The 27,957-nt window shown below is 45.0% G+C and overlaps 1 protein-coding gene and 1 pseudogene across 3 annotated transcripts; both read right to left on the reverse strand.

Moving 5' to 3' along the window:
* Positions 1–209: 209 nt before the first annotated feature.
* On the reverse strand, positions 210–2,244 carry LOC120654408 (annotated as a pseudogene).
* Positions 2,245–8,247: 6,003 nt separating this feature from the next.
* Positions 8,248–18,936, reverse strand: LOC120654407 (ATP-dependent helicase BRM-like). 3 transcript variants are annotated; one of them, XM_039931931.1, is made up of 15 exons: positions 18,484–18,936; positions 16,612–17,856; positions 15,148–16,470; positions 14,851–14,963; positions 14,531–14,618; positions 14,350–14,436; positions 14,112–14,204; positions 13,916–13,999; positions 13,112–13,315; positions 12,677–12,919; positions 11,055–12,596; positions 10,745–10,961; positions 10,440–10,660; positions 9,362–9,610; positions 8,248–9,239 (listed from the first exon to the last, which is right to left on the reverse strand). In XM_039931931.1, exons 1-15 carry the CDS (start codon positions 18,622–18,624, stop codon positions 8,577–8,579), a joined length of 6,513 nt encoding a protein of 2,170 aa, XP_039787865.1. In that variant the 5' UTR covers positions 18,625–18,936; the 3' UTR covers positions 8,248–8,576. The 3 variants fall into 3 exon arrangements, with proteins under 3 accessions (XP_039787865.1, XP_039787864.1, XP_039787866.1); XM_039931930.1 differs by having other exon boundaries at positions 10,440–10,961; XM_039931932.1 differs by lacking the exon at positions 18,484–18,936 and adding an exon at positions 18,215–18,272 and having other exon boundaries at positions 10,440–10,961.
* Between the last annotated feature and the right edge of the window lie 9,021 nt (positions 18,937–27,957).

Raw genomic sequence — 27,957 nt, forward strand, 5'->3', positions numbered from 1 at the left:
AGTATCTTGTTGCGATAAATCCAATACTTTTCGGTTTGTAAACTTCCTTTCATATATTCACTTCTTCTCAAGCTTTTAGTGTAGTTAGATCCTCCTCATCCAGTACTTCACCGTCACAACGAAAGGAAGGTCTTCTGTATGTAGCTAGGCAACCTATACACCAACATCTTCCTCAGTGAAGAAAAAAATTAAAATTACCGTGGCTCATCTTTGTATTCCGTTCGTGTTCATTCACATGCACCATCTTTGTAGTAGCACAAATGCTAGTATGCATACATGATAGGAGTACATCTCTCTTACAGACTTACACCTCCCAAATAAACCACTGATCCTCAATCAAGCATCAGTGAGCTACATCAGCACTTTTACCTTTCTTTCACGTATGCCAAAAACTCTTTGTATAAGCATCCCTCCAACACTTGCCAGGTATTTGCCTACACGTGCTCCGGCGTAGTGTTTGGCGGCGTGGTTGCTTTGGCCTGGACGGCGTTGCTGCGCTTGCCGCGCTCGGAGCGGCTGTTCTCTGCGAACTTGAGGCTGGCGCTGTGGAGGCCCTTGCTCTTCTCCTCCTCGCTCCACTCCGATCCGTAGTAGTGCTCCTCCATGGCGCCGGAGCTGGGAGGGAAGAACATGGATCCCCACTGCGGGAAGTGCACGAACACCACGGGCAGGGTGCACGCCATGATCATGATCCCCATGTACTCGAGCCCCGTGCCCGTGGAGTACTTGGACGAGGTGAAGAAGAGCAGATGCGTCAGCCCCGCGCCGAAGTTGCCGCCGGCGCCGGTCATGCCGGAGATGATGCCGAGGGAGCGCCGGGAGACGAACGGGATGACGCCGAAGATGGCGCCGCAGGCCGCCTGCGCGCAGAAGGAGAAGAGCACCATGGCGACGACGGAGACGGGGAGGGTGCTGGCGCGGCCGAGCCAGAGGCAGAAGGCGCCGCCGGCGGTCTGGAGGACCCAGATGTTCCAGAGGCGCGCGCGCATGCCCCAGTAGCGCGCGCCGATGTCGGAGAGGATGCCGCCCATGGGCCTTGCCACGATGTTGGCCATGCCGAAGCAGGCGGCGATGGTGCCGGCGACGCGGAGGTCGAGGTCGAAGCGGTCGTACATGTACTCGGCGATGACGTTGTCGGTGGTGAGCTCGACGCCCATGCAGTAGCCGTAGAGGAGGACGAAGATCCATGTCCGGTAGTTGGTGACCGCGTACCACATCACCTTGGAGAACTTGTCCTTGCTGACGTCACCCTTCTTCTGCAGCGTCCTGAGGTTGCCGTCGGGGAGGTCCTGCCCGAGGGTGAGCACCAGGATGCCCATCTCAGGATGTGCAGCGACCCCGGCACGAAGTAGGCGAGGCGCCACGCCGTGAAGGGCGTGGCGCCGCACTTGCGGATGACGTCGTAGACGAGCGGCATGATGAGCTGCGTGGCGCCGCCGCCCATGTTGCCCCAGCCGGCGGCCATCCCGTTGACGGTGCCGATGATCTTGCTGTTGAACATGGTGCTCATCCAGTACTGGGCTACTGGCACGACACGAACGTCGCCAGCAAGAAGCCAATGAGGAACCTGACGACGATGTAGCCCGCGGCGCTGTCGATGAGCGACATGCAGAACACGGTGGGCGCGGCGAGCATGATGAGGAACGCGCAGCCGTAGCGGGGGCCGAGGAGGTCGCAGATGGCGCCCATGGTGAGACGGGAGAAGATGGAGCCCGACACGGAGGCGACGCCGGCGTTGCCGATGTCGGCCTTGGTGAGGTTGAGGTTGTCGCGGATGATGGGGACCAGCGGCGCCGCGGCAAAGGTGGAGACGAAGCAGGTGAAGAAGGAGATCCACGAGAGGTGGAAGGTCCGCATGTGCGGGTTGGCGAAGGAGAAGAGCCGGACGGTCTTGGCCTTGTGCTCCGAGTCCACCGGCAGGTCGAACTTGGCTGCCGAGTCGCCGGCTGGTGCCTCCGTTGAGAGGGCGAACGCCGGCTCGCGCCCAGTGACGCCGTGCAGCGAGCTCCCCGGCGCGCCGAGCTCCATGTCCGCCATTGGCTCCCTCCGATCCTCCTCAACTTCAAGCTAGCTTCTTGAGCTTGCTTGCTGTTGTTGATGAGTGCTATGCAAATGCAGGTGGTGGTCGATTGGAGCTTGTGCTTGATGATCCGGCATGGATGGGGTATATATAGCTAGCAGGGGAGTTGACATTTTGCGCCTGGAAACTCGCCTGCATCCGTGGAGATTGGATGCAGCGAGCTGAGACACGCTCAGTCGTCGAGATGAAAGAATTAACAAGGTGAACTATTGAGGCTGACGGGATCAGGTCAGGATTAATCTAGGGTTGGAGCCTGTTGAGCTCAACGCTGGAAGAGGACAGGGGAGGCAAAAAGAATGCTTGGAAACTGGATTCCTCGGCGCCGCATCACCGGAACTGGAATGTGGCCCTGGCCTCATCCCCTGGGATCGGCCAAGCATCAGAATCTGCTGCTGGCGGCCAACCGGCTGCCTGTCCAGAATCGATTCTTAGCTTCGTCTTCTTCTCTTTTTTAAGGAGAAAATCGATTCTTAGCTTGCTGGCAGCTGCTGCAGGAAAAAAAAAATGGACACACCTACTGGCTGCTGCCGCGCGCAACCCCTTATTTCTTTTTCTGGTCGACGCGACGGCGACTGAAACTTGCCCTAGTTTCATTCATACTGCGTGCAGCAGCAGCAACTGTACGTAAGCTCACAAGCTTTTTTTTGTTGTTTGACAATATACATCCAAGCTGTGTTGAGATATTTCTGTTTGTGAAGGTTCGGCTTATTAGGTGAATCGATCAGCCACTTATCTTGTGTTAAAATTTATCCTGATAATCTGTATGAATGATCAAGAGATTAATTAATAATTATACTAGTAGTCGGAGGCTCCTGTGGTGCTAGCTCCAGCTGCCATACAATCATGCATGCTAGCTAGTAAAATGAACTATACATGATATATATATGTAATTAACAATTTTCAGTCCTAAATATATCTGAAGGAGCTAGGGTTGTTGCTTAATTTCTTCATCTCATTGATATGTATAGGCTTGAGATAAACAATTTGGATGAATAAGGTTGAAAGTGATCGGGTGCTCTAGACTAAGAGGGGGAGGGGGTGAATTAGGCACTACTAAAATCTTAACCTATGACTCCAACTAGTTTGCACAAAACTTAAACTATAACAAGCTATCTAGATGTGCAACTACGGTTTACCTTAGTGTGAAACCCTCATCCCAAAAGAGTTTTGCAACCTATAGCCAATCCTATCAAGATACTACACTAAGAAATTAAAGACACACAAGTTGTAATATGAAATGCGGAAGCTTAAAGGGAGGGATGAGAGAAAGCGAACTCTCGACACGAGGATTTATCCCGTGGTTCGGTTTGCCACAAAGGCGCCCCTACGTCCACGTTGTTGAAGCACTCACTAAGAGTATCGCTTCCCGGCAATCAAATCTCTTCCGTGAACACAATCACGGTCACCTTGGGTGTGTATAAGATGTCTTAGGACTCCAGCAAGCTTCAAATGGCCGGGGAAACACATATATATAGGCCACCATGTCAAGAGAGCCGTTACTAGTCGTTGGCCAGTTTTCTGCGTAGTCATCGGAACTTCCGGTGCATAGAGCATCGGTTTTTCCGGTCACTCTGCGCTCTGAAGTAACCGTTGGCCTCTCTGACACACTGCAACCATCGGTTAAACCGATGCTAAGGACGTCGGTTCAACCAGTCACATACAGCAACTGGACTAGCCATTGGGCCTCCCTCTTCTGCTGACATCATTGCTCCGATGGTATGCCCCGATGCACCGTCGGTTAAACCGGTGCTGAAGACTTCGCTCCTGCTCGCTTGACATCGTCTCTGGAACATGGTACGTTGAATGCACCGATGCCTATCTTGAAGCCGTCGGTTCAACCGGTGCTTCACTTCTTTCTTCACTTGATCTCCAGAGGCGCTCAGTCCTGCACAAATGCCTGGGCGTCGGATCTTCCGACAACCATCGGATGCACCGATGCTATGGGCATCGGTTCTTCCGGTGTTACTGATTTCAGTAGAACTCGTCCATTTCAGCGTTTTTTTGTGTTCTTTCTTCGTGTATTGATTTGTATGCCCTTTTTACTTCATCCTTGGGATCTAGAAATGTTCACTTAACAAAACCATTAGTCTCATTGATTGCGTTGTCATACGATCATCAAAATCACTCGAAATGGCATAAATGGTGCCATGTTCGTTACAAAGGTTTTCGTCCAAACCAGCTGCTGCGACGTTTCATCGTCTGCAACACCGTTTGCTGCACTCCATCCGTAGGACTGTCTTTATCCTGTCGCAATGCCATTTGTCTTCCTGCCGGCACCTGCTCGGTACGTCCACAGTTTCTTAACCCAGCTATTAATTATGTTTTATGAGATCATGGTTATGATGTATCTTGTTAGTATGATAGAATTGTTCATGCTAGATCTTATTATGTTCATGATTTATTTATTTTGAAATATAATCATGCAGTTGCCTAATACTTCAACACAATTAAGGCTAGTAGCTTGCTTGCGAGGGAAAGGAAGATGGAGCTCAAGGCTGACGCGCTCCTCCGCCGATCCGTTTACTTATTGGTTTACACGTACGGGGCCGACTTAATTGTCTCGTTCGACCGATCGAGATAATAACAACGAACGTACCTAGTTATACTTCATGTTTTGCAGCGATCGAACGGCTAGAGACGAACAACATTCACATCATCATCAGCTGACGCATGCACGCTTTTCATTGGTGGATCTCCGGTCCGATCCGTCGACGACTTGAGCATTATATTCCCAAATTTTGCAAAACACATTTCATTTATTCATATATACATATATGCCAACAACGACGACCCTAACTAACAGAGATCGAGAGCAGCTTGTTAGCTTAGCTTGCGTGTTCATTCTCTGCCTGTGAATAATCGAGAGGGACAACAACAACAACTTGCATGGCAACTTGTGTGCTTGTGAATAATCGTGAGAGTCAGAACACCGTGAAGGTAGAAGCATTTGGATTGATTGACATTTAATTAATTTGTAGGGCCAATAATAATCTCAGCAGCTAGCAGCTCGACCGTGTGGTCTCTTGCGGTCCGTGAATCATCAGCGCATGCATCTGCTGTGCATACACATATTAAGGCCCCGTTTGGGAGGGCTTCTGGAGCGGCTTCACGAGCGGCTCTAGGTGAAGCCCTCCCAAACGTTTGTTTTGTAACCGGCTTCACATGTAAAGCCGGTCCTGAAGCCATCGGCGGCTTACACAAGCAAGGTGAAGCCATGAAATCGTGGCTTCACGCGGCTTACACATCAATCTAACAAGTGAAGCTGTTTTGCCAAACATTTTCTAAAACGGCTCCAACTCCACCAGAGAAGCCGCTCCATCTGAGGAGCCGGAGCCGGAGCTGTTTTTGGAAGAGCCGGAGCCCTGCCAAACATGCCCTAATTTAATTCAGAGACCAATGCAAAGTATATATAGTCAAATGGGAAACTAACTAATCCAGAGAAATGACCCCTCCTCCTCATGTGGCCAGTCAATGAAGATAACCTAACTAGTTGCCTCTTTGTTTACAGCTAATAACTTGTGCAATAACCCCTAACCCGGTGGCGCGCCATGGTGCCACTGCGCATGACGCTAACATGATTCTTGCAAAAAAAAAAGGGGGTGTCTTTTTACAATCAAATGAAATGGAAAATAATAATTGTATATTTCTTTTATGTAGCTTGTGCAAAAGTATATATAGCTGGACAGGCAGTGGGATAGAAATGTGTGAGTAGTATGAGACCGTTTGAACTTATCAGGGTTGTCGGTCGCAATTTATAAGATAAGCTTAAGCTAGCTATGGTGCTTCTGCTAGATTTTTGGATCCTCCACGAATTAACAAGTTGGCATGTTGCTAGCTGTTGCTTTCAATAGCATTTGACTCGAGCAATATATTAAAAGATCCATCTAGTATGCATGTTTTTCATTTGCTGTTTATAGAAGTTTTGGAAACTCAATAATTATTTTACAGGTATATGTATCTTTTTTTTCTTATACAATTTTGCCTCCGTGTGCAGTTAGACGTTCACATTGCCAACACGCATAGGGAATAATTCGGCTGCATCCATACATATAATTAATTAACTCGGAATCGTCGACAATCAACGGTGATAGGAAGTTAATTAGTTTCTGCGAGATCAATTTTAGTTTTTTTTTTGGGTGGGGTGCCAATCACTGAAGTTCAAGTTTTTGTTTTTTTTAAAAAAAAGAAGGGACTCAAGTTCAAGTGTGGGCTTGATGCTCCACGGTACCCTATAGCTACTCTACCAACCTAGACCCAAATTAGCACACTCCGCAAATTGGTTTGTTGTATTAAGAAGTAATAAGTAATCGTAGGTTATCATCACTACCGTTAGGTAACAGTTGGCCTTTGGCTTTTCAGTAGAGGCAGACAGAGGGGTGGCAGCGTGGCCTTTATTCGCTGTTCGTTTCTCAGCTAAGCTAAGCTAGTTCTAGTGATGCACGATAAGGGTACGGTGTGTCACAGCAAGTATGGTTTACTATCTTATCTTAATAATACTAATTGGAGACTCTTTTTAAGCCTCCATGTGAAGCCACTTAGGATCCTAGATGGACACTCAAAAAAATAGAGAAATTCTAAAAATTCTCACAAAAATCAGAAATATCCCGCCATCCATCTGTTAACTCCAATCATAATAGTCGTTGGATATGTTATCTTTCGTGTAAATCACCCACCTATATCATAATAAAAATAATGCAATTTTTTCATATAAAATTATCTAATTATGTCATTACTAAAAGTTATTAAAGTAACCCTTAAATCCTAATCTAAATTATAATTATAACAAAACCAATATAAAAATTCTAAATTACTATTTCTATCATTATTAATATATTATTTAAGTTATTATTTATATAAAAATGCTACCATGATATTTGTCATCATGTATTCATATACAACGAAAGAGATACGAATACCAATTCACAAATAAATGGTTCAATAAAATACATATCAAACACACATGGAGTTGTGATACAAAATGAAATCTATTGCAACTAAATAATTAAAAAAAATATTTTGAGTATGTGTTGAAATATTTAATTGATGAAAGAAGACATGAGATAGATAATTATAATTATTAGTTATAAGCCTTATTTTATACTAATTTTAATTAGCCCGTGCTGGAGCACGAGTTGATAGGCTAGTACCTAAAATTAAGTTCTGTTGGTCCTAGGAAACAAATTAAATGCACTTCTTCAAACCAGAGAGTTAACGCTAAACTTTCTGTTGTTGAGAAGCAGGGGTGTTTTATTTCGTCCCCCTCCAAAATCGTTCAAGAAAAGTGCACAAAAACAAAACAAGTTGGTCATATGTAAAAACATAAGAAATAGTGCGGTTGCTGAGATCCTTTGTTCTTCTCCATATTCTTATGTCTAGTTTGGAGCGTTTAGTTTTGATGCTGGTGGTGGTTCCTCTCATCTCCCCCTTTTGGTCACGGCCCGGGCCGGTGCTCCACGCTCTTGAGCAGCCCGTTGGTCACGATCTGCAATGCAACAACACTAGCTACCTAGTAACTCCAATGATGACTACAATTGTAGATTTTTATTTGTTTGTTTTTCTCTCGGACCAACCAAATTAAACCAACGCAAGCAATGCAAAGCTTAAGCGACCTCCATCTGATGGCCCAAGTTGATGACGAAAGCGTTGGGGATAGGCTCCACGGCGATCCACCGGCCCTGGTGCCTGGCCTGCAGCCCGCCCAGCGTTAGGCTCCGGTCCGGGCACGGCGGGTGCCAGTTCACGTTCATCTGCGTGTCGCCCCGCTCAGCGCGCCCGCGAAGAAGTCACCGTCGAGCCCCAGGCAGCCCCCCCGGCGATCAACCGGAAGAGCGTCCCCGCCAGCTGCTGCACCTGAACCTCTCCGGCCTTGCCGGGCCAGTGGGGTGACAACTTACCAGTACCGGGTCTTGCGCCTGTCGTCGTAGGTGGAGCTGGAGGCCAACCCGGAACGGCTTGCTCCGGTCGTCGGAGCAGTAGGGGAGCTTCTCCTCCGGCCGGCGTCCCTGAATGCACGGACCACCTCCGATCCTCAGCCACGCCGTGGTTCACGACCTGCACGAGGATGGAATTAATGATTCTAGCTTGCACGTCCGATCCAGAGGGCAACAAGCTTTTGCCCCCAACGCGATGATACCAAATTCGCAGAATTCACTCGGGTACTAGAGCCATAAAACATGGGAATAAACACCTAATTTATTATCAAGGCCGGCTGATCCTCTTATCTTCAATGCTACGTGAATGCATTTTCTAGCTGCACCACACCACCATAAGAATTCCCCTTTACAGAATGATGAGTCAACCTAACATACAAAGGAAAAAAATTCCTGATGCCCACTGCAACAAAAGGCCAGCATGGCGGTCATATATGCAAAGGATGGACTCGACAGGGTGCCGAAATGACGCGAACGAGCCCCCGACCACTGGAGTCCATGCTTCACAGTCACAGGTTAGACCAATCAAGGATGCCAGAGAATGTATACCGCGATGCAAAGAATCCTCACAAATGGCTCGGCCGCCTCTTGCCGGTGTCAGTCCTCTGTCGCTTGGCTGGCTTGGCCCACTGGATGTCCCCAATGCCGGGTGCCGAGGAACTCCCCCCATGATCTGAATGCGCACCCCAAACTGTAGAATGCATCGACTGCTGGGCCGTATGCGCATCCCTTTGGAATGGCATCCTGGCACCTCTGGGTGAGGGCACCGGACCCAGCCGCCCAGCGTTGGTTGGCGAGAGTGGTCCAGCTCGGCCTGAGCTAGATGGAGAACCAATGCTGTTCCTTGGCCGTTCTTGTCTTTTCTTCTTAACAATGAACATATCGCTTGGGTGCAATAACCCAGCACCATCCGGGAGTTGATCCCTGCTGCCAGATCCAGAATGCCTCGAATCCCTCTCAGATCTGGAACTGTGAGGCCGGCTAGGAACCTCGCTAGGCTGATTATGTCTGCTATGTCCCGAACCATGCTGCTCTGCTTCACTGGTGCTAGCACGGCGCTTATGGCCCAAAGCGGCTTGCTTTGTCGACTGCCCAGCAGCGCCACTTGCAGCTCCTCCAGGATTCGAAAATGACATCGCATTCTTAGCTTCGCTGAAGTCTGAGTCTGGGAAGGCAATCTTCATTATGTTGAAAAATAAGTTATGGAGGGTCTCAGCTTCTATTCGGACCTGCATTTTTAATTGGAATAAATTAATATTCTATTAGGCTACAACACCAACCACAAGTTCAGAACTGGTAGAAGCATAGATGGCAAATATAACCAATGTTTGATGCAAGACAATAGGACTACCTCCTGCCTATAGCTGAAATGCTGAACCACACTCTTCAACATCTGCTGCATGTCCGCTATGAACTCAGTTACAGCTCTATACTCGAATCCATCAACTCGCTGTTCAATTTTCTGTAGGTCAAGGGTGCTACCAGCTGGACCTCTGAATGAGGAATTTTCATTCCTCCGCCACCAAGAAGATATATTAGGTATGATTTGATGACCCTCTTTGTCAATCCTCCTCCATAGCTTGCTTATCACATTCTTGCACTGCAGGTATTCAGATTGAGAACAGCTTCAGCTCAGCCATATGGGATAGTATATATAACAAAATGGTAAAACATAACGAGCCAATGACAAGCCAAAGGAACAAAAGAATCCCTGCCAAGATAATATTGGTACATACTACTCCCTCCCCGTCCCAAAAAGACTCTTGTTTTAGCATTTAAAATTTGTCCCACAAAAGACTGTTTGTTTAACTTGTAGTAAGATCCATCTAATTAAAGTAATGTCAACTTGTCGAGTACCAAGAAAAAATTGTATACAAAAGCGAATAGAGCCAATCAAATGTTTTGTAGATTCTACTTTTCTAGTTCTAATGCATAAACATTTATTGAGGATCTAGAAAACCAAATAAACAACACCGTTTTCAATCACAATTGCTATAGTAATTAGGGGCAACAAGGCCATTTCCTAGGATGAGTAATGTGTCTGAAATTTTCTAAAAGAACATTCTTCTTGGATCGGAGGGAGTATATGGCATGCCACGAAACAGAACGAGCCACAAAATAACGCTAAATCTTAAATTCCATTTACATAGACCCAGTTGTCAAAATATGCAGCACATTAAGCATAACTTGTCAAAACTAAAATTATATTTTGCAAAAATGGTATTTTCGTGATAAAGCCTTTCCCATTCGTACGGAAGAGGGCAGTCCTCATTCTGCTGCAACCCCCCCCCCACCCCCGAGGTACGAAAAGTCGACAAAATTGTACAGATAATTCCTCCAGAAAACCCCGCTCAATTTGAAGAACATTCAATAGAACAAATCACCAACAAATGCAGTACTGCACAAAGAGCGTAAGTTCGTGTGCATACCTTTCTTTGCATACTGTCAGACATCTTTGTGCCACGGTACTCTGGGGAAGCAGAGTCAATGGCCTTACTGCTCCAATTTTCCTTGGAGCGTTCAGCAGATCCTTCACCAGATCCAGACAAGTAAGTCAATTTCCCTGTCCTAGAAGCAGGCGAAACCTTCTTAGACGGCATGTTGCGCTTCTGTTTGACTATAGGATGAACTGCATCTTGCTGCCTGGCAGCTGGATCAGCAAAAGGACGGGCACCTAGGTCAGACTTAAACTGTGAATTATAATCACAATCTCCTTGAAATGCAAGATGAGTACCACGCTGGGGGAAGACCCCATCTCCGCCAGATCTATCTTCCTGCTTTTCTGCATTAGGTCTTGGACGAACACGAATACTCCTTTTGCGTTTAATTTTTGGTTGTAGCACCTGCTCATCCTCACCGTCATCACGTTCATGATTCCAGCTCCCTGACTGCTGGAGGTCCATATGTGAGTCACCTGACAGTGCAATCTCACCTTCCTCTAGGTCATCAGGCTGCAAATCACCAGTTAAAAGTATGATGAGCTAGTTAACATATAAATTCAAGCAGAAACAAAAAGGACATAACAACAATATGCCAACACATACAGTTCTCCTTGACAAAGAACCAGGGCGGGCATCCAGAGCAGATAGGGACCGCAATTTTTTCGAAGATGAGGAAGGTGCAGGTGGTGGTAATCTCCTGCTTCCAGAAGAAGAACCTGTGGAACCAGCGTCTTCCATCCTGTTAGATTTTCTGCTACCTAATCCATCGGTAAAATTGTACCTGCCATCATGGATAGGCTCTTCTTCCTCTGATTCATCCTTGTTATCAGGTACTGAATCATCATTGTCCTCTTCATCTTCAAATTCCCCCATTTCCCCTTCATCAGGCAGGGGTGTGGTGGTATTCCTCTCTTCAGAATCTTCATCAGATTCTTCAAGATCTTCATCATCGATCTCCCTGTAGATGGAATACTTGCCAGTACCCTTTGGCCGCCCCCTTCTCTTCTCAGGTGTATCATTAGTGTCTAAAGCAATGCCACCAGACGACATATTTCTAGACGGCTTTTTGGATAGACTTGCCACAACAGCATCTACTTCAGTAGAGCTAACACGAAGCCACTTTGGAACCTGATGATGTTTCACCATATCCCCTGTCCAATCAAAGTCTTCATCCATCTGATCAAAAAGTTCAACTTCACGTTCAGTCCTAGCAATCATTCGGTTCACTTCCTGTAATGAAGGCACGTCATGAACAGTTTCTTGATATCTCTCTTCATCATGCAGGAGTGTCTCTAAAGTCATCCGCCTTTCCTCATGGGTTGTTCTTTGATCAAAACGACCAGCATTAATGACCTCATCTGCCATATCAATTTTGTATTGTTGGATATTGTTGCGGATGAGACTCTCAATTGATCCCATGTACCTGTCTTTCCCAGCAAGATCATCCTCCAAATCTCCACTCCCTCCATTTCTCAACTCATCCTCTTTGTGATAACTAGATATGTTATCAACAACAGCCTCCATGTAAATAACCTTCACCTCCCTAGTCTGCCCTATACGATGGGCCCTAGCAACTGCTTGCTCTTCGTTTTGTGGATTTGGATCAGGGTCATATATTACAACAGTGTCTGCACTCTGAAGATTCAGACCCCTACCAGCAGCACGAATACTAAGCAAGAATATAAAACAATCAGAGTTAGGCCTGTTGAAGTCAACAATCGCCGACTCTCGATCTTCCAAGCTTGTTGTTCCATCAATTCGCCTGTAAACAAGTCGCCTCCATTGCAAATAGTCTTCCATGATGTCAAGAAGTTTCGTCATTGTGCTAAAAAGGAGAACACGATGGCCTGCCCTATGAAGCTTAATTAAAATTCTATCAAGATTCCACAACTTCCCGCAAGATCTGATCATAAAATCTTTTCCGTGACTCAAGAATGGATATGACAGAAGAGGATGATTACAAACTTTTCTTAGCTCCATGCACTTGTTGTTGAGATTCTTGTATGTCTTGGACTGGTACATTGGATTTCTTTGTGCACGTTTTTTCTCATCTTCAGGATCAACTCTAATAGTACCAGTAGATTTGATCCAATCATATATAGCTCCTTGAATGGCAGACATTCTACACCTCAAAACAATAGAATCCTGCAACAACATGCCAGATTAATAATGTTGCAAACTTAAACAAATTGACCAATGTGTGACATGCGAAAAAAGGATAGCACCTTCCGTGGAAGTGAGCCTTCAACATCTTCCACACGCCTACGTAGCATGAAAGGTTCCAAAATCTGATGCAGCCTGTGAATGATTATCACTTTCTTCTCTGTCTCAAGCCAATCATCTTCTTCACTATGTGTCGGACCATCCCTCTGAAACGGCTTAGAGAACCAATCTTGAAATGCCTTACTACTGTCAAATACTTCTGGAAGCAACAGGTTCAAGAGGGACCAGAGCTCCTTGAGATCATTCTGCAATCAATTCCCAAATGCATTAAATAACTACAAATAACTACAACAAAAAAGGTGCATTAATGACATGATAAAATAGCTATACTGTTAAAAAAGAGAAGGGGCTCCTATCATCAGTAGATAATAAAGGGAGCCTCTTTTTTTAGTAAAGCTATGTTGGCAACAATAGCAATACACATTTATCTGGTTTACCTGTAGAGGAGTACCAGTGAGAAGGAGGCGTCGTTGGCATCGATAGCGATCAAGATCACGTGCCAAGACTGAGTCTCTGTCCTTCATCCGCTGTGCTTCATCAATTATAATGTACTTCCAATCAACCCTTGAAAGCTTGGAACGGTCAAACATAACAAATTCATATGTTGTTACAAGAACATTAAATTTCATGGCCATAACCTCCTGCAAGACCAGTTAAAAATTAGAAGCAAAATTTCTACAAGAGCTAAATACAAGAAAATACGCATGTATTTGCTATAAGATAGCTTATCAATGCAAAGTAACAGAATGTGGCAAGCATTACTTTCAGTCAAGAAATAACACATGGATCAACTGATAAGAGCAGCCATTCAATCAAGAAGATGGTACACCTATACTGCACAAAAATGCACCTGTACAGGGATCGATATAGACCAATCTAGAAAACTAAAATGGAATCGTGTACAGCACAATTTAACTTACTCAAATAGTTCAAAGCATGTTTGCTGATGTGTTCTTATATATTTAGGACAGATACAGTTGACATGAAAACAGATCCAATAAATGGTATGCAAAATAGGGGTGATGATACTAATTTAGCAGGTGGTTCCTTCAAAATCAAACAGTGCATGATTATAGCCCATCCCCTTCTAGAAAGTTTTCAAACTAAGAGATGGCAGGGCAAGTCATTGGGATTGATTGTGTTTGTTCATAACAAGAAATGTATCAGAATTTTTTTTGCTAAAATAAATGTAAGTACAGGCTTGGCATATGAAAAGCTACCAGAAGAAAAAGGCAGCTTACTTGAGAGAACAGCTTCTGCCTTTGGTCCTTTGCACCAACATAAAATATGCAAGATGCTGATGGCAACCAATTTAGCAGTTCACTCTGAACCAAGAACAGATATCACAATAAACTTTAAGTTTCTACAACAAATACAGTATCTAGAAATGGAAAGTAAAAAAATAGCTCAAAGCATGAAATGACATGGAAGACGTACCTTCCAATTGACCAAGACAGCATTTGGCACTATTATGAGATGTGGGCCATAATTCCCTTTAAACTCCATCAGGTATGCAATCAATGCCATAACCTGTGATAACAAATAGCGCAGCCATACAGATAAACTAGCAGCATTGGATTGAATGAAAAGAGGGAGCATTGATGATAAGAAAAAAATGTCGTGATATAACAGGCGTAAAGCAAGCAAACCAGAATAAGAAAGGGATGCTACACACCTGCACAGTCTTGCCGAGACCCATCTCATCAGCCAAAATACCGTTCAACTTATTATTATACAAAGAAAGCATCCACTGTAGGCCCACCTAGATAACCAAAAAAATGAATTTTAAATCTCCTGTGATAGGACATAACTACAATGAAAATGAATATTACTTCAGTTAAAAGTAGACATCCTACCAGTTGGTAGTCCCTTAAAGTTCCTGCTCGCAACAGTGATGGTTGCTTGGTAACTCTTTCACTGATAGCATGAGCTAAAGTGTAGTACCTAAAAATATGAAAGAAGTAAAAAAAACTTATTAAGAGTGTTGTTTTGAAGCTAATCTGACAAACCCTACCTCAAATAGTCAAATGTCAAATGGGAAAAAATTGAGGCACCAAAAATGCAACATAAGTTTACTCCAGGTGCATATCTAAATTATGAAGTAAAGAAATAGCAACTTGGAAAAAAAATCTGATACAAGTACATAAGTACATTTTCAACTTTGTCAATTTCTTACTTGTTAACTGACGTATTATCCCTTGGTGCATTCATCTCAGAGAATGTGTTCCTTATCATAACCTCCTGACCAGCATATTGTGCAGCAGCCTTCACTTCTTCCTCAGATAGACCCTGTAAAACAAGAAGCATGTTCATGTATAGGACTAGCAACAAGGAACCTGGTTACATGCAGCAGCGAGGCAATGCTTGAGATAACATCTACAGGAAGCTTTGCTATGCAGCGATAAGAAACAAAAAGAGGAGGGAGCAGGGGGCAAAGCTGTTTCACTAGTCCAAAGCGAAGACTGTCAAATACCTGTGCCCGTGCAGCTGCAGCTGCAGCATTTGCTGCTTCTTCTACTTGTTGCTGACTCTTGGCAGCAGTTATTTTTCCTCCAAGCTTAGAAAGGTACTCTTCAGTCTGAGTGAGGAAAGATGATAGAACATTGTATCTTTGAGCTGCATCACCTGGAACGCTAGTTTGCTGTTCCAACAAAATTTGACGGTATCTTTCCACATCATTGTTTTTCAATGCCTCCATTCTTTTGTTCCTATCATCATCTTTCCTCTTTGAGAATTCTCGCAACATCCTTTCATGGTACTTGGCCACCCCTCGGTTACGAGTTATTCGAGCATCACGAATGGCCCAATGTGCCTCCAAAAGCTTCTTGCGCCAATGGAAAATGGATTTCAACTGCTTCTCTCTCGAGGCTTTCTGCATCTGCTGAACTTGTCTTGCAAGCTCAACACGTTGACGTTCACATTGTCTGACAAACTTTCTGTATATCCTATCTGGCATTGCCATTATTTCTTGTTGCTCATGCTCAACTTCATCCCGAAGCCGAGCCTGATGTTCTAGGAGTTTGAGCTTCTTTTCTTCAATCTGTAGCCTCAAGACAAGATCAGGTCGGATTCTTTTCCTCTCTAGATTAATAGCAAGCAAACCACTTATCTTTTTTAAGTTATCCTCACGTTTCTTGCCAAGAACAATCATTCCTTCCTGAGCTAATAAATCTTTCACATCATAACCTAGTGACAGATTACTGTTGTAATTTGCAGGTCCCAAGGAATCGTGCCTCCTAGTGAAGGACGGGAAATCGAATAGAGGACCATGGTATTTTCGGGGAACATCTCTTGGAACTGGGGCACTGCTTGTCGAGGCAGCCCTTTTTGTCTGCTCAGCATCTACTGAACCACTTTCTGCTGGTAAAGATTTACCCCTCTCAGCATTGTAATCACTTCTCCCAGGTGTTCTCTGGATACCCCGTTCTAGATCCTGCTCAGATTTAATCACAGTATTGTTACTATGCTCTGGTACTGAAACTGGTCCAATTTTAAGAGACTCTTTCGGAGAAGCTTTCATCACTTGCATGGGACAAGGACCACTAGCAGGACTAGCTTTGTCTTCTGAAGCAGAAACTTCAACCTTTGGTAAAGAGGGTCCCTTCAACAATGCCTGTTTTTCAGGAGCTTTATCACCAGTCTCCATTTGCCTTCCATGTTCATCTGCACTGCTTACACCAGGCCTTTCACGGTTAGGCGTTGCCTGAGGTCCAGAAATCTGCTGCCCTTGTGAATCAGGAGGCCGTCCAGTCACAATTAATTCAAGAACTTCTGGTGGAAGTGTACGATCACCACGCTGATATTGAGGGACAATCAAAGGAGCAAAAAAGAAAACCACAATGATATTAGATTGATCAGCTGAACCACATCTTAAAATTACGGGCTGGATCTCATAAACATAAACAAAATAGACTTTTAAGGTCTGTCTTTATTGTACCTTTAAACGCCGAAATGCTAATATCTGAGCTTTGAGTACATGAAGTTGATTTTTTGTGAAACCCGTTTGTCCCGTTTGCGGACGGGCACTTGGAATTGGGGCCTGTGACCCTCCTGTTTCACCAGGGATTGCTGTGGGGGCAGCAGCTTGGTTAAGCTGCTGCATCTGCCTTGCATGCTGCATCTGCACCGCTTCTGAATTTGCAAGGACATTTTTTGGATTGGATTGTTCAGGAACCTTATTCACATGCCCAGAACTATGTGGGATATGCATCGTCTGTGCACCATTACCCACTGTCATAGGTGGCCTCACAGCATTTGAGCCATCTCTGTTATGAGCAGATAACTGTTGTTGCAACTGCAAGTTGCTCGAATTCACTACCTTAGCCTCTTCTCCACCAGAAACTGAGCTCGGGGGAATGGGCTGCCTGGCCTTCAATGGGGCACCCTGACTGGCAACGTTGCCATGCCCTGGGGCATCGCTGTTCATTTGCGAGGACGTTGCTTGCTGCTGCGCAGCCATACTTGCCTCATTTTGCTTCTGCATGGCTGCCATCCTGCTGGACTGCCAGATCGGCAGGAGTTGAGAAATCGCACTCATGTTTGCAGGATTGGACAGGTCAAAGTTGTTCTCCTTTGCCCAGGCTTGGATGGCTTGAAACTGCAATGGCGTTAATGGGCCACCACCGGCACTGGCCATGCCCACTTGGCCTTGCATTGGCTGCATGGGCCTGATCATACCCACTGACGACAACTGCTGTCCAGGTACTCCTTGAGGAGGCATAGGAGGCCTCATATCCCCAGTTCTTTGCTCATTACTGCTTGGTTGTCCCTGCTCTTTCTGCTTCTCCGCCTGCTGAATATGTTCAGCTTGTCGCTTAAACATCTGAAGGGCCATAAGCTCTTGCATCTTGGCAGGGTTGTTAACCATATCTTGGTCTCTTGACGATGACCCCGGCATATTCATCTTGGCCTGCTGCTGGAGAAGCATACCCTGGGCCGCCTTCTGCTGCTGCTGCTGCTGCATGGCAAGCTTCAGGTATTGTTGCTGCATTGCCATCTGGTTGTGCACCTGACCTCCAACCATGCCCTGCGGTCCGCCAGACAGCAGCAGGTTCCTCTGACCCTGGAACGGTGGCACTGGGCTGGAGGACTGAGGGAAGCTACCGCCGCCGCCTGGTCCCATCATGCCATGTGGTGCACCGGATTGGTATGCTTGCTGCTGTTCATGGTGATGCATCATTCCCTGCCACAGAAGGTGACCCGTTCAGAAGTCTGAAACCTCGCAAAACCAATAACCGAAAAAAACCCAGTTGTAACAACAAGCAAACAAAACCGATTGAATGGTTGGGATTTTCTAAAAGCAAACAAATTTTTCGCATGAAACCACACTAAAGAGCAGAGGTTACCCAAATCACTTGGAAAAAAACCAAATTGTATTGAGACGGGATCAGAAGCCGACAGCAATTCTAAATTGAAACCGGGGACTACACGAAACCCCACGGGCTGGGGGACCTGGAGACACACACAACACATGCAAACCCAAATCGAAACGGAACCCGACCAGCGGAAGAACACCATGGAGGCAAGACAAGACAACCAACCAGACGGGCACTGACACTCCTGCACTGCGGGAAGGTTGAGGAGACCTCGCTACCGTTTGCGGCAGCAGCCCACGTACAGACGGGAGCGAGGCCTTTTCGCCACGGCCGCAAGATTTTTTTCCCGAATCCCAACAACCGCGCGCGCGCGCGCAGGCGCACGGTTCCCCACCAATCACATCGCCCCCGAGAAAAAAAAACGACCACCCAAAATAAATTCGAATCCCACAGAGCCGGGGGTGGGGCAGACAAGGCAAGGCGCCAAGGCCTACCTGGCTCCTAAACCCTAGCTGCTGCTGCTGCTGCGACTGCTGCTGCGCCGACGCCGGGGTCCCCGGCTGCGGCTGCTCCGGCCTCGGCGACGTCGCCGGCGAGCTCCGCGAGCTGCTGGAGGGCCCCCCGCTGGGCTGCATGGTGGCAGGCCCGGGGGTCCCGGGAGGGCGCGGGAGCTTCTAGATCTGGCCGATTCGGGGTTCCCTCATGCGTCCGCGGCAGATCTAGGTCGACAGGGCCGCGCGGCGCCGGATCGTCGCCGGAGATGGCCCCCCGGAGGCGGGCTGCGGGGCTCCGGTGGCCGGTGGGGGTGGTCAAGCCCTAATCCGGGTTTGGGAATGGAGATTTTCTGCGTCTTTTGTCTCCCTGGATTCGACTGGATTTTTAACGAGACAAGCCCGGGGAAGGGGAAGGAGACCCAGGTTGGGTGCTCGATCGTAAATCATATCGAGTTCGAGGGTCTTTGTGCTAAAAGAGAGATGGAGGGGTATTTGCATGGAGCCCCTCAATAGTTTATAAATTTATAGTGAACCTTGTGCCCATGATTTTTTTTTGGCTCGGGCAGCTTGTCCGAGCTCTAATGCTAGTGTCCTAACAGTGTAGGACAGCTGTATCGAGTTACCTCTTTTCGTAGGCCCTGTTTAGTTCCCAAAAAATTTCAAGATTTCTTGTCACATCGAATTTTTAGACACATGCATAAAGTAATAAATATAGTTTAAAAAATAATTAATTATACAGTTTAGCTGGAAATGATTAGATGAATTTTTTGAGCCTAATTAGTCCATGATTGGACACTAATTACCAAATAAAAATGAAAGTGCTACAATAGTCGAATCCAAAAAATTTCACTAACTAAACATGCCCTAATACTAGTAATTGGGGAGTAAGTCTGGAATGGCACAAGTCTTTTTGGATTGCAGTATGTATATAGTATATGACACGTATGAGACACCAGCAAAAAAAAAATATGACAGGTATGAGCGAATGGTATCAACTTAATGCATATACGACAGTTACTATCCATTAGGAGGCCTCCACAAGAGAATATATCAAAATTACTTCACCGTAATGTATTTTTTAATTTAAAAAAATTGTTGAGAAAATTTTAAAATTATAAAAAATATTGTTTTTAAATTTAAATTTGATTTTCTTTGTGGTTTTGTAATTAATATAATAACTTTATGTTACATCTACTTTGTGTGAAATATATATTTGTCAGTTCTGAACTATGGATCATCTGTTGTGGGTCAATTCTTAAATGTACTCGTAGAGTTAGCACGGGCACAATTAGGCTGTGTTTAGTTCGTTTTACATGTTTTTGCAAAAAAAAATTGCGTGGGAATCTTGCCAATTTGAAGTACTAAATGAAGTCTATTTACAAAACTTTTTGCACAGATGGGTTGTAAATCGCGAGACGAATCTAATGATGCTAATTAATGCATGATTAATCAATAATTAGCGGATGGTTACTGTAGCATCACTGTTGCAAATCATGGATTAAGTAGGCTCATTAGATTCGTCTCGCGATTTACAGCCCAACCATGCAAAAAGTTTTGTAAATAGACTTCATTTAGTACTTCAAATTAGTAAGATTCCTTTGCACTTTTTTGCGTTTACGGGGTGGAAACTAAACAGGGCCTTACTCTATAAACTGCCAAGAGGTTTTATTGCCCCTCGCTCTCCTTTTAATTACTCACACCATCATGACTTTACTACATAGGTGTGGTGTACCAGTACACAATAACTTAGGCCATGTTTAGTTCTTTACATGTAAACGCAAAAAAATCGTAAACGCATTAAAGTGAAAAGGAATCTTGCTAATTTGAAGTACTAAATAAAGTCTATTTACAAAATTTTTTGCATGGTTGGGCTATAAATCGCGAGACGAATCTAATGAGCCTACTTAATCCATGATTGCAACAGTGATGCTGCAGTAACCATCCGCTAATTATGGATTAAACATGCATTAATTAGCATCATTAGATTCGTCTCGCGATTTACAACCAATCTATGCAAAAAGTTTTACAAATAGACTTCATTTAGTACTTCAAATGACCAAGATTCCTTTAAAATTTTTTTGCAAAATGAACTAAACAGACCCTTAGCGTAGTTTCAAAACCGAGTAAGGACACGTGGATATTTCCATTTGCATCATGATTATTACACCGAGACCACATCGTGTTTCATAGGTTCCGATGGACATCAAACGTTAAAAAGTGTGCGAATTGTGAAATCTGGGAGGAAACCATGTTGTGAAAAGAGCATCTAGCTCTGTGTTAACGAGTTCTACACTAGTATCTCTGTGTTAACAGATTAGGCCTCTCTGTTTTTTTTTTACGGAAATCATCCTGGCCTTCCGGTTTTGTCTCCGTACTGTAGCAGTCTCCTGAGCTGACGCTGACTAGCTGTACTGTACTACACCTCGGGAAAAGGCAAGAAGGATCCTGCAACTGCCAGGAGTACACATCGCAGGTCAACGTTTCTGTCGGACTGTCAACTCCCAACTGTTTGCTCTGGCTGCCAACGGATTGGGCCAGTTCTCGTGTCAGCTTCTCCTGTCAGTTATAACTGTCTCATCACGCGGTGCATTAACTGCTGGGCTTGGCCAAAACTAGGGCACAGAAAAACAAGCTATAGCTATTCCAACAGCCCTCAACTTAGCTTTTGTTTAGTTACCTTCCAAATTCTAAAATTTTATAAGATTCTCCGTCACATTAAATCTTTGAATGTGTGCATGAAGTATTAAATATAGTTAAATAAAATAATTAATTGCATCTATAATTTGCGAGACGAATCTTTTGAACCTAGTTAACCCATGACGAGACAATAATTATCAAATACAAAAAAAGTGCTACAATGTTTTATACCCAAATCTTTATGCATCTAAACACGGGCTTACTGAAGCTAAAGTGTGTGAACACGACAAGACGATGAGCCGGCGGGAATGCATGCTTTTTCTATTTTTTAGAACCTGAAACTCTGTTTCGTTCGATCAGAGTGACTCAAAACTGATGAACTGACCTTGATGCAAATGTAAAAGCCCGCCCCTGTGCAATAAAAGTGAAAAACTCAATCTTGTAGATTTACAACTGTGACGGAACCGCCAAATTAAAACTCCGAATTAAGCGTAATGACCGTCATTTGAACACATCAGGCACATTTACTTATTGGTTTAATTTGACGGTCCTTTCCCAACCCACGGCCCGATCGAAACAACACTGGTAGTCCCACGCGAAGGTGGGCGCAGATGGTACAAGCTCGTCAAATACTTAAAAATATAGGAGCCACACGATATATACACACACACACACACACACACACATATCTTACATACATTAAATAATTTACAAATTTTACAATGGGGTAGCCAAAGTTCAAACGGAAAAGAAACTACGACCACACGACTTCATCTAGTTCTACCTTTACATAACCGGTCAGACCGGTAGACCTAACTGGTCAGACCGGTCCAGCCTAGACCAAACCCTGACTACCAGTCAGACCGGCCCACTGACCGGTCAGACCGGTCTACACAAAAACTAAGGAGCTGCACACTCAGCCCTCAAGTGTGCACTCCACCGACTCCCTAACCTAAGGGTCTCGCTCCACCACCTCCCACCCCTCTACATCCTGGCAGATGAACTTGATACAGCAGGGGCAGAAGTCAACGTCCGGGTGTCCTGAAATATTTGTGGCAACAAACCCTGAGCAACTAATACTCAGCAAGACTTACCCGACTATTGGGTATACTTAGCCCACATATCTAGACATGCAAGGCTTTTGGCTAGTAGTTAGCTTTGCGGAAAAGCACAAAAAGTGGATCTTTATTTGCAATATTTTAGCTCCATGTTCTATATAGATAATTCATCAACTACTATTTGCATCTCTAAAGTAATCATAGTAATTATTGGGTATTAATCCAAAATAACATTGCCACATATCATTCGTGATCCATAAAGTCTTACTACGATGCGGTGCTGCGATCAAGGTGCTCATATCCGAGAGCGGCTGGCGGCGAATCTATCCGATTTAACCTTGCAAGGTGGACCTAACCAACACGGCACACATTTGCCCCGTCGGACTATACATGCCAACCATTCCCTTCCCCACCTCGAACTACAGAACCACCCCACCTACATATAGTCAGCCGAGCCCTACGAGAGACTACCAAAAGTAAACATATGCATCCCAATTCTCCGCGGCCACTCGATTGCCCTAAGGGGTGGTGATGAAGTTCTATACTTTTGAAGCAAGGCAGTACTAGGCTTACCGGTTTCGACTACCTCCTACTCCCGGCATGCGGTTAGTACAATATCAAGCTCAATCAGCAGGGCCACACAACGACCGGCCCTTAATCGACACAGGCGGGGCTAAGACACCCAGGAACCCTGTCCTGCTGCCATACCTATATATCACCATCATTCCCTGTCCGGTCTCAAGTTTCCATCATTTCCACATTTGCATTCCATATCTCAATTACTGAAGTATATAAAGATAATTATACCTCTCGCGAGTAACCGGCAATTACTCGACTTCTATATAATCCTATATCTCACGAGTGACAAGAAATCACCCGACTTCTACCGAGATCTATTAAGCATGGCATCGCTATCGTCCTATACATACTAGTATATCTCAAGGGAACCTAAGGATCATGCAACTAGGGTTCCAAATAATTCCTAAAACTTAATACACAAGTAATAAATAAACATATATATGGTGAATCATAATTTAAAATAATAGGACATGCACCGGGGCTTGCCTTCGGGCTGCTGCTCGGTACTGTGATGAACTGGGCCTTGGGCCGGGTTCTCACGCCTCTCCTCCTACTGGGCTTGCCCTAGCGGCTCCTGTGGCTCCGCAACCACCTCGTAGACAACCTCCTCCGCTGCGATTGCTACACGTGTGCATATGATATGAGAAATGCATGCATGAATCTAACTCTATTTATGCATTTAACAAGCTATAAAGGTCTTTATTTATCATAAACAAAATTGCATAGAAAAAGTTGTCAAACCATACCATCCATGGCTCTATCTCATAATGCATAAAAATACGAAGTTAACAAAACTGATTTTGCATTTTTCCTATTTTTTTGCAATTTTCTACGTATTTTACAAGCACTGAAGGTTTGTGCTGATCGGATGATCCGACCCAACGCCGGATGATCCGACCACCACCAGAAAGTTTTGGCTTCGGATTGCCATTAAGTCCCCATGGTCGGATGATCCGCCCATAGGTTCGATGATCCGGCCAAACAGTACTTTTTGCCACTGGAAGGTTTCGGATGATCCGACCTTAGGCCGGATAATCCGAACTTGAGGGGGGCGGCGGCGCGCGCGCGGCAAAAATCGCCCACCACTTCCAAAACCTACCTAGGCTCTAGTTCAGGGATGCAAACGAATGTGTTTGACCAAAGGAAATCGCTTAAAATCATCTAGAATGAGAGATCGAGCCATCACAAGCTAGAATACCTTGGATGAGCCTTCTCCCCGCGAAGAACTTGGATCCACAGTGCCCCGGGAAGGCAATCGTGGAGAGTAAGCTCCCCCACGCCGATTTGATCCTTTCTTGGCCTTGGAATCAAGTGTAGAGGGAGGATTTGGTGATTTCAAGGGTTTGGGGAGAGGAGAGCTCAGGGAGAGTGATAGAGAGGGAGAGGCCCGACGGGAGAGAGTGAGAGAGCTGGGTGAGTGAGAGAGTGTGGTTAAATGATGTGGGGCCACATGACCCCACGTCAGCCGGTCTGACCGGTCGGACCGGTCAGACCGGTCCAGCCTAAGCCAACCCAAGATTGATAGAAAAAATTTTCCTAGTGATTTGCCACATCAGTTTAGAACTTAATGACTGTAATTAGCCTTAAGTCAATGTAATTAGCACCTGGGTGTTACAATCCTACCTCCTAAAAGAAATCTCGTCCCGAGATTTAAGGAAGGTACCAAATTGAAAAGGAAAATGGAAGATGGTGTACCTTAGTGAGTTTGTTGCAACTCTGGACAGCTGGACTGAATAAATTTCTCCGTTTCCCATGTGGCTTCTCGCTCGGAGTGATTGCTCCATTGCACCTTATAGAAATTACTGGTTTGATTTTCGAGTGACCCGAGTCTTGTGATCAACAATTTTTATTGGATGCTCTAGATAGACAAGATCGGGCTCCACTTGTAACTTCTCTATATCAATCACTTTGCTTGGGACACGGAGGCATTTCCTGAGCTGAGAGACATAGAATATATTATGAACCGCAGATAATTGGGCAGGAAGTTCCAGGTGGTATGCTACCGGCCCACATTGCTCAATGATAGGAAATGGCCCAACATAGCGAGGTGCGAGCTTTCCCTTCACCCCGAACCGTTGGACTCCGTTCATTGGAGATACCCGCAGATAGACATGATCTCCCACTTGGAACGAGATCAATTGACGTTTCTTATCCGCGTAGCTTTTCTGCCGGGATTGGGCTATTTTCAAATTCTCCTGTATCAATCGGAGTTGCTCTTCTGCCTCATTGACCATATCAGGGCCAAAAACACTCCTTTCACCGGCTTCCGACTAGTTCAATGGGGTTCTACATCTCCGCCCATATAATGCCTCAAAAGGAGCCATTTTGATACTCTCTTGATAGCTATTGTTGTAAGATAATTCGGCTAAAGGTAGACATTCATCCCATTTATGACTGTAGGTAAGGGCACATGCTCTAAGCATATCTTCAAGAATCTGATTTATTCTCTCTGTTTGACCATCGGGCTGAGGATGATAAGCCGAACTGCGAATGAGTTGAGTACCAAGGGCTGCATGGAAATGCTCCCAAAAACGTGCAACGAATTGGGTACCCCGGTTAGAAATGATAGTCCTGGGTACTCCATGCAAACTCAGGATACGACTGATATACAACTCAGCATAATGTTGTACCCTATAGATGGTTTTTACGGGAAGAAAATGGGCTGACTTTGTGAGACGGTCTACAATAACCCAAATAGAATCATACCCTTTTGAAGTTTTGGGAAGTCCAACAATGAAATCCATACTAATATCTTCACATTTTCCTGATGGAATAGTCAGCGGCTGAAGAAGACCAGCTGATCTCAAGTGGCTCGCTTTAACTCTTTTGCAAATGTCACACTCAGACACATATTTGACGATCTCCCGCTTTATTTTTGTCCACCAAAATCGTTGTCTGAGATCCTAATACATTTTGTTACTACCCGGGTGATTGGAATACCTAGAGAGGTGAGCCTCATCCAGAATTTGTTTTCGGAGCTCAAAGTCTTTAGGCACCACCAATCGATCTTTAAACCATAACACTCCCTCATTATCTTGATGAAAACATGCGGCCTTAGGATCATTTTCCCTAAGTCTTTGTCTGATCTTTTCCATGCCGGCATTGTTTTTTGTGCGGCAACAATTTGATCTCGAAGCATAGGTGTGAGGGTAATATTGGCAAGTGTGCCTTCAGATACAATAGCCAGATTTAATTTTTCCATCTCCTGGCATAAAGTTGCATGCATCACTGTGGCTGAGATGCAACTGCAACTGGCTTTGCGACTCAATGCATCGGCTACAACGTTAGCCTTGCCCGGGTGATAATGAATCTCCATATTATAATCCTTAATTAATAACAACCACCGCCTCTGGCGCAAATTTAGCTCACTCTGGGTAAAGATATACTTGAGACTCTTGTGATATGAGTATATATGCACTGGATTGCCCAGAAGATAATATCGCCAGATCTTTAACGCATGCACTACTGCTGCTAGCTCCAAGTCATGGGTGGCATAATTTTCTTCATGCCGTCTGAGAGCTCTGGAAGCATAAGCGATCACCCGCTAATTTTGCATGAGAACACAGCCGATTCCCGTGCCTGATGCATCACAATAAACATCAAAGGTCCGAGTAATATCTGGCTGAGCCAAAACAGGGGCCGATGTCAAAAGCTTTCTCAAAGTCTAAAAAGCCCATTCACATTTGTCGTCCCAATTGAATCTCACCCCCTTCTTAAGCAATTCAGTCATGGGCCTAGCAATTTTGGAAAAGTACGGTACAAACCGGCGATAGTAACCTGCTAGCCCAAGAAAACTCCAGATCTCTGGAACGGAGGTGGGAGCTTTCCAATTCAGGACATCCTGAACCTTGCTAGGATCAACATAAATTCCATCCTTCGAAATGATATGGCCCAAGAATTGGACCTCCGTGAGTCAGAAATCACATTTACTGAATTTGGCATACAGCTTGTGCTCCCGCAGACACTGAAGCACAATGCGAAGATGCTCTGCATGCTCCTCTTCATTCTTGGAATATATAAGAATGTCGTCAATGAAAACCACGACAAACTTATCTAGCTCAGGCATGAATACCGAGTTCATTAGATACATGAAATGAGCAGGGGCATTTGTTAGCCCAAAAGACATGACCAGATATTCATAGAGCCCATATCTGGTAGAGAAAGCAGTCTTAGGAATATCCTTTGCTCTAATTTTTATTTGGTGATAACCAGAGCGGAGATCAATTTTTAAAAATACCTTGGCCCCAACTAGCTGATCAAATAGAATATCAATCCTTGGAAGAGGGTATTTATTTTTGATTGTGACGGCATTTAGAGGCAGTAGTCCACACATATCCTGAGGCTCTGATCTTTCTTTTAAACAAAGAGTGCAGGGCAGCCCCAAGGTGAAGTGCTAGGACGAATATACCCCTTATCAATTAGTTCCTGCAATTGCTTCTTTAATTCTGCTAATTCATTGGTTGGCATACGATATGGTCTTCGGGATATGGGCGCCGTTCCCGGTTGCAATTCAATGGCAAACTCCACATCACGATCAAGTGACATACCAGGCAGGTCATCCAGAAAGACATCCGGGTATTCACACACCACGGGTATGTCAGCCAAAACCTTGCCCTCGGTGTGATTCACAATGGGCGTGGTTGACTCATGGCTCTTTATAGATAAAGTCATAGAACCATGGATACAAGAATCTATGTGCACAGACTGTGATAACGTGTCTAGAAGGATCCCATGAAATTTCATACAATTCATATCAAAGATAATATCCACCTTCTGCGTTGGTAACACAATCAAATGAGTGACAAATGTTTTTCCTTGAAGCCGTAGAGGCACTTGCTTGACCGTTTGGTTGGTTATTAATTGCCCTCCAGGTGAATAAATATTATAAGGGGTCGACATATTTTCTATTTCCAGCCCAAGTCTGATTGCACACTCCTTACTAATAAACGTGTGAGATGCCCCAGAATCAAATAATACCGTAACGGGATGATCGTTTATGGAAAACATACCCGCCATAACTGGAGCTCCCTCTGGAATACCCTCAAGGGTAGTGTAGTGCACCTGCCCCGGCTTGAAGTGAGCAACTTTGCCTTTCTGATTTTGCTGACTTGATTGCTGGCCTTGCTTGAGTGGCATCTGGCAGTCACGTGCAAAGTGGCTCACTTGCCCGCAGTTGTAGCATGGATATAAATTCGGGCGC

This window comes from Panicum virgatum, chromosome 1N (assembly GCF_016808335.1).
Source record: "Panicum virgatum strain AP13 chromosome 1N, P.virgatum_v5, whole genome shotgun sequence".
In the NCBI taxonomy this organism is placed as follows: Eukaryota; Viridiplantae; Streptophyta; class Magnoliopsida; order Poales; family Poaceae; genus Panicum; species Panicum virgatum.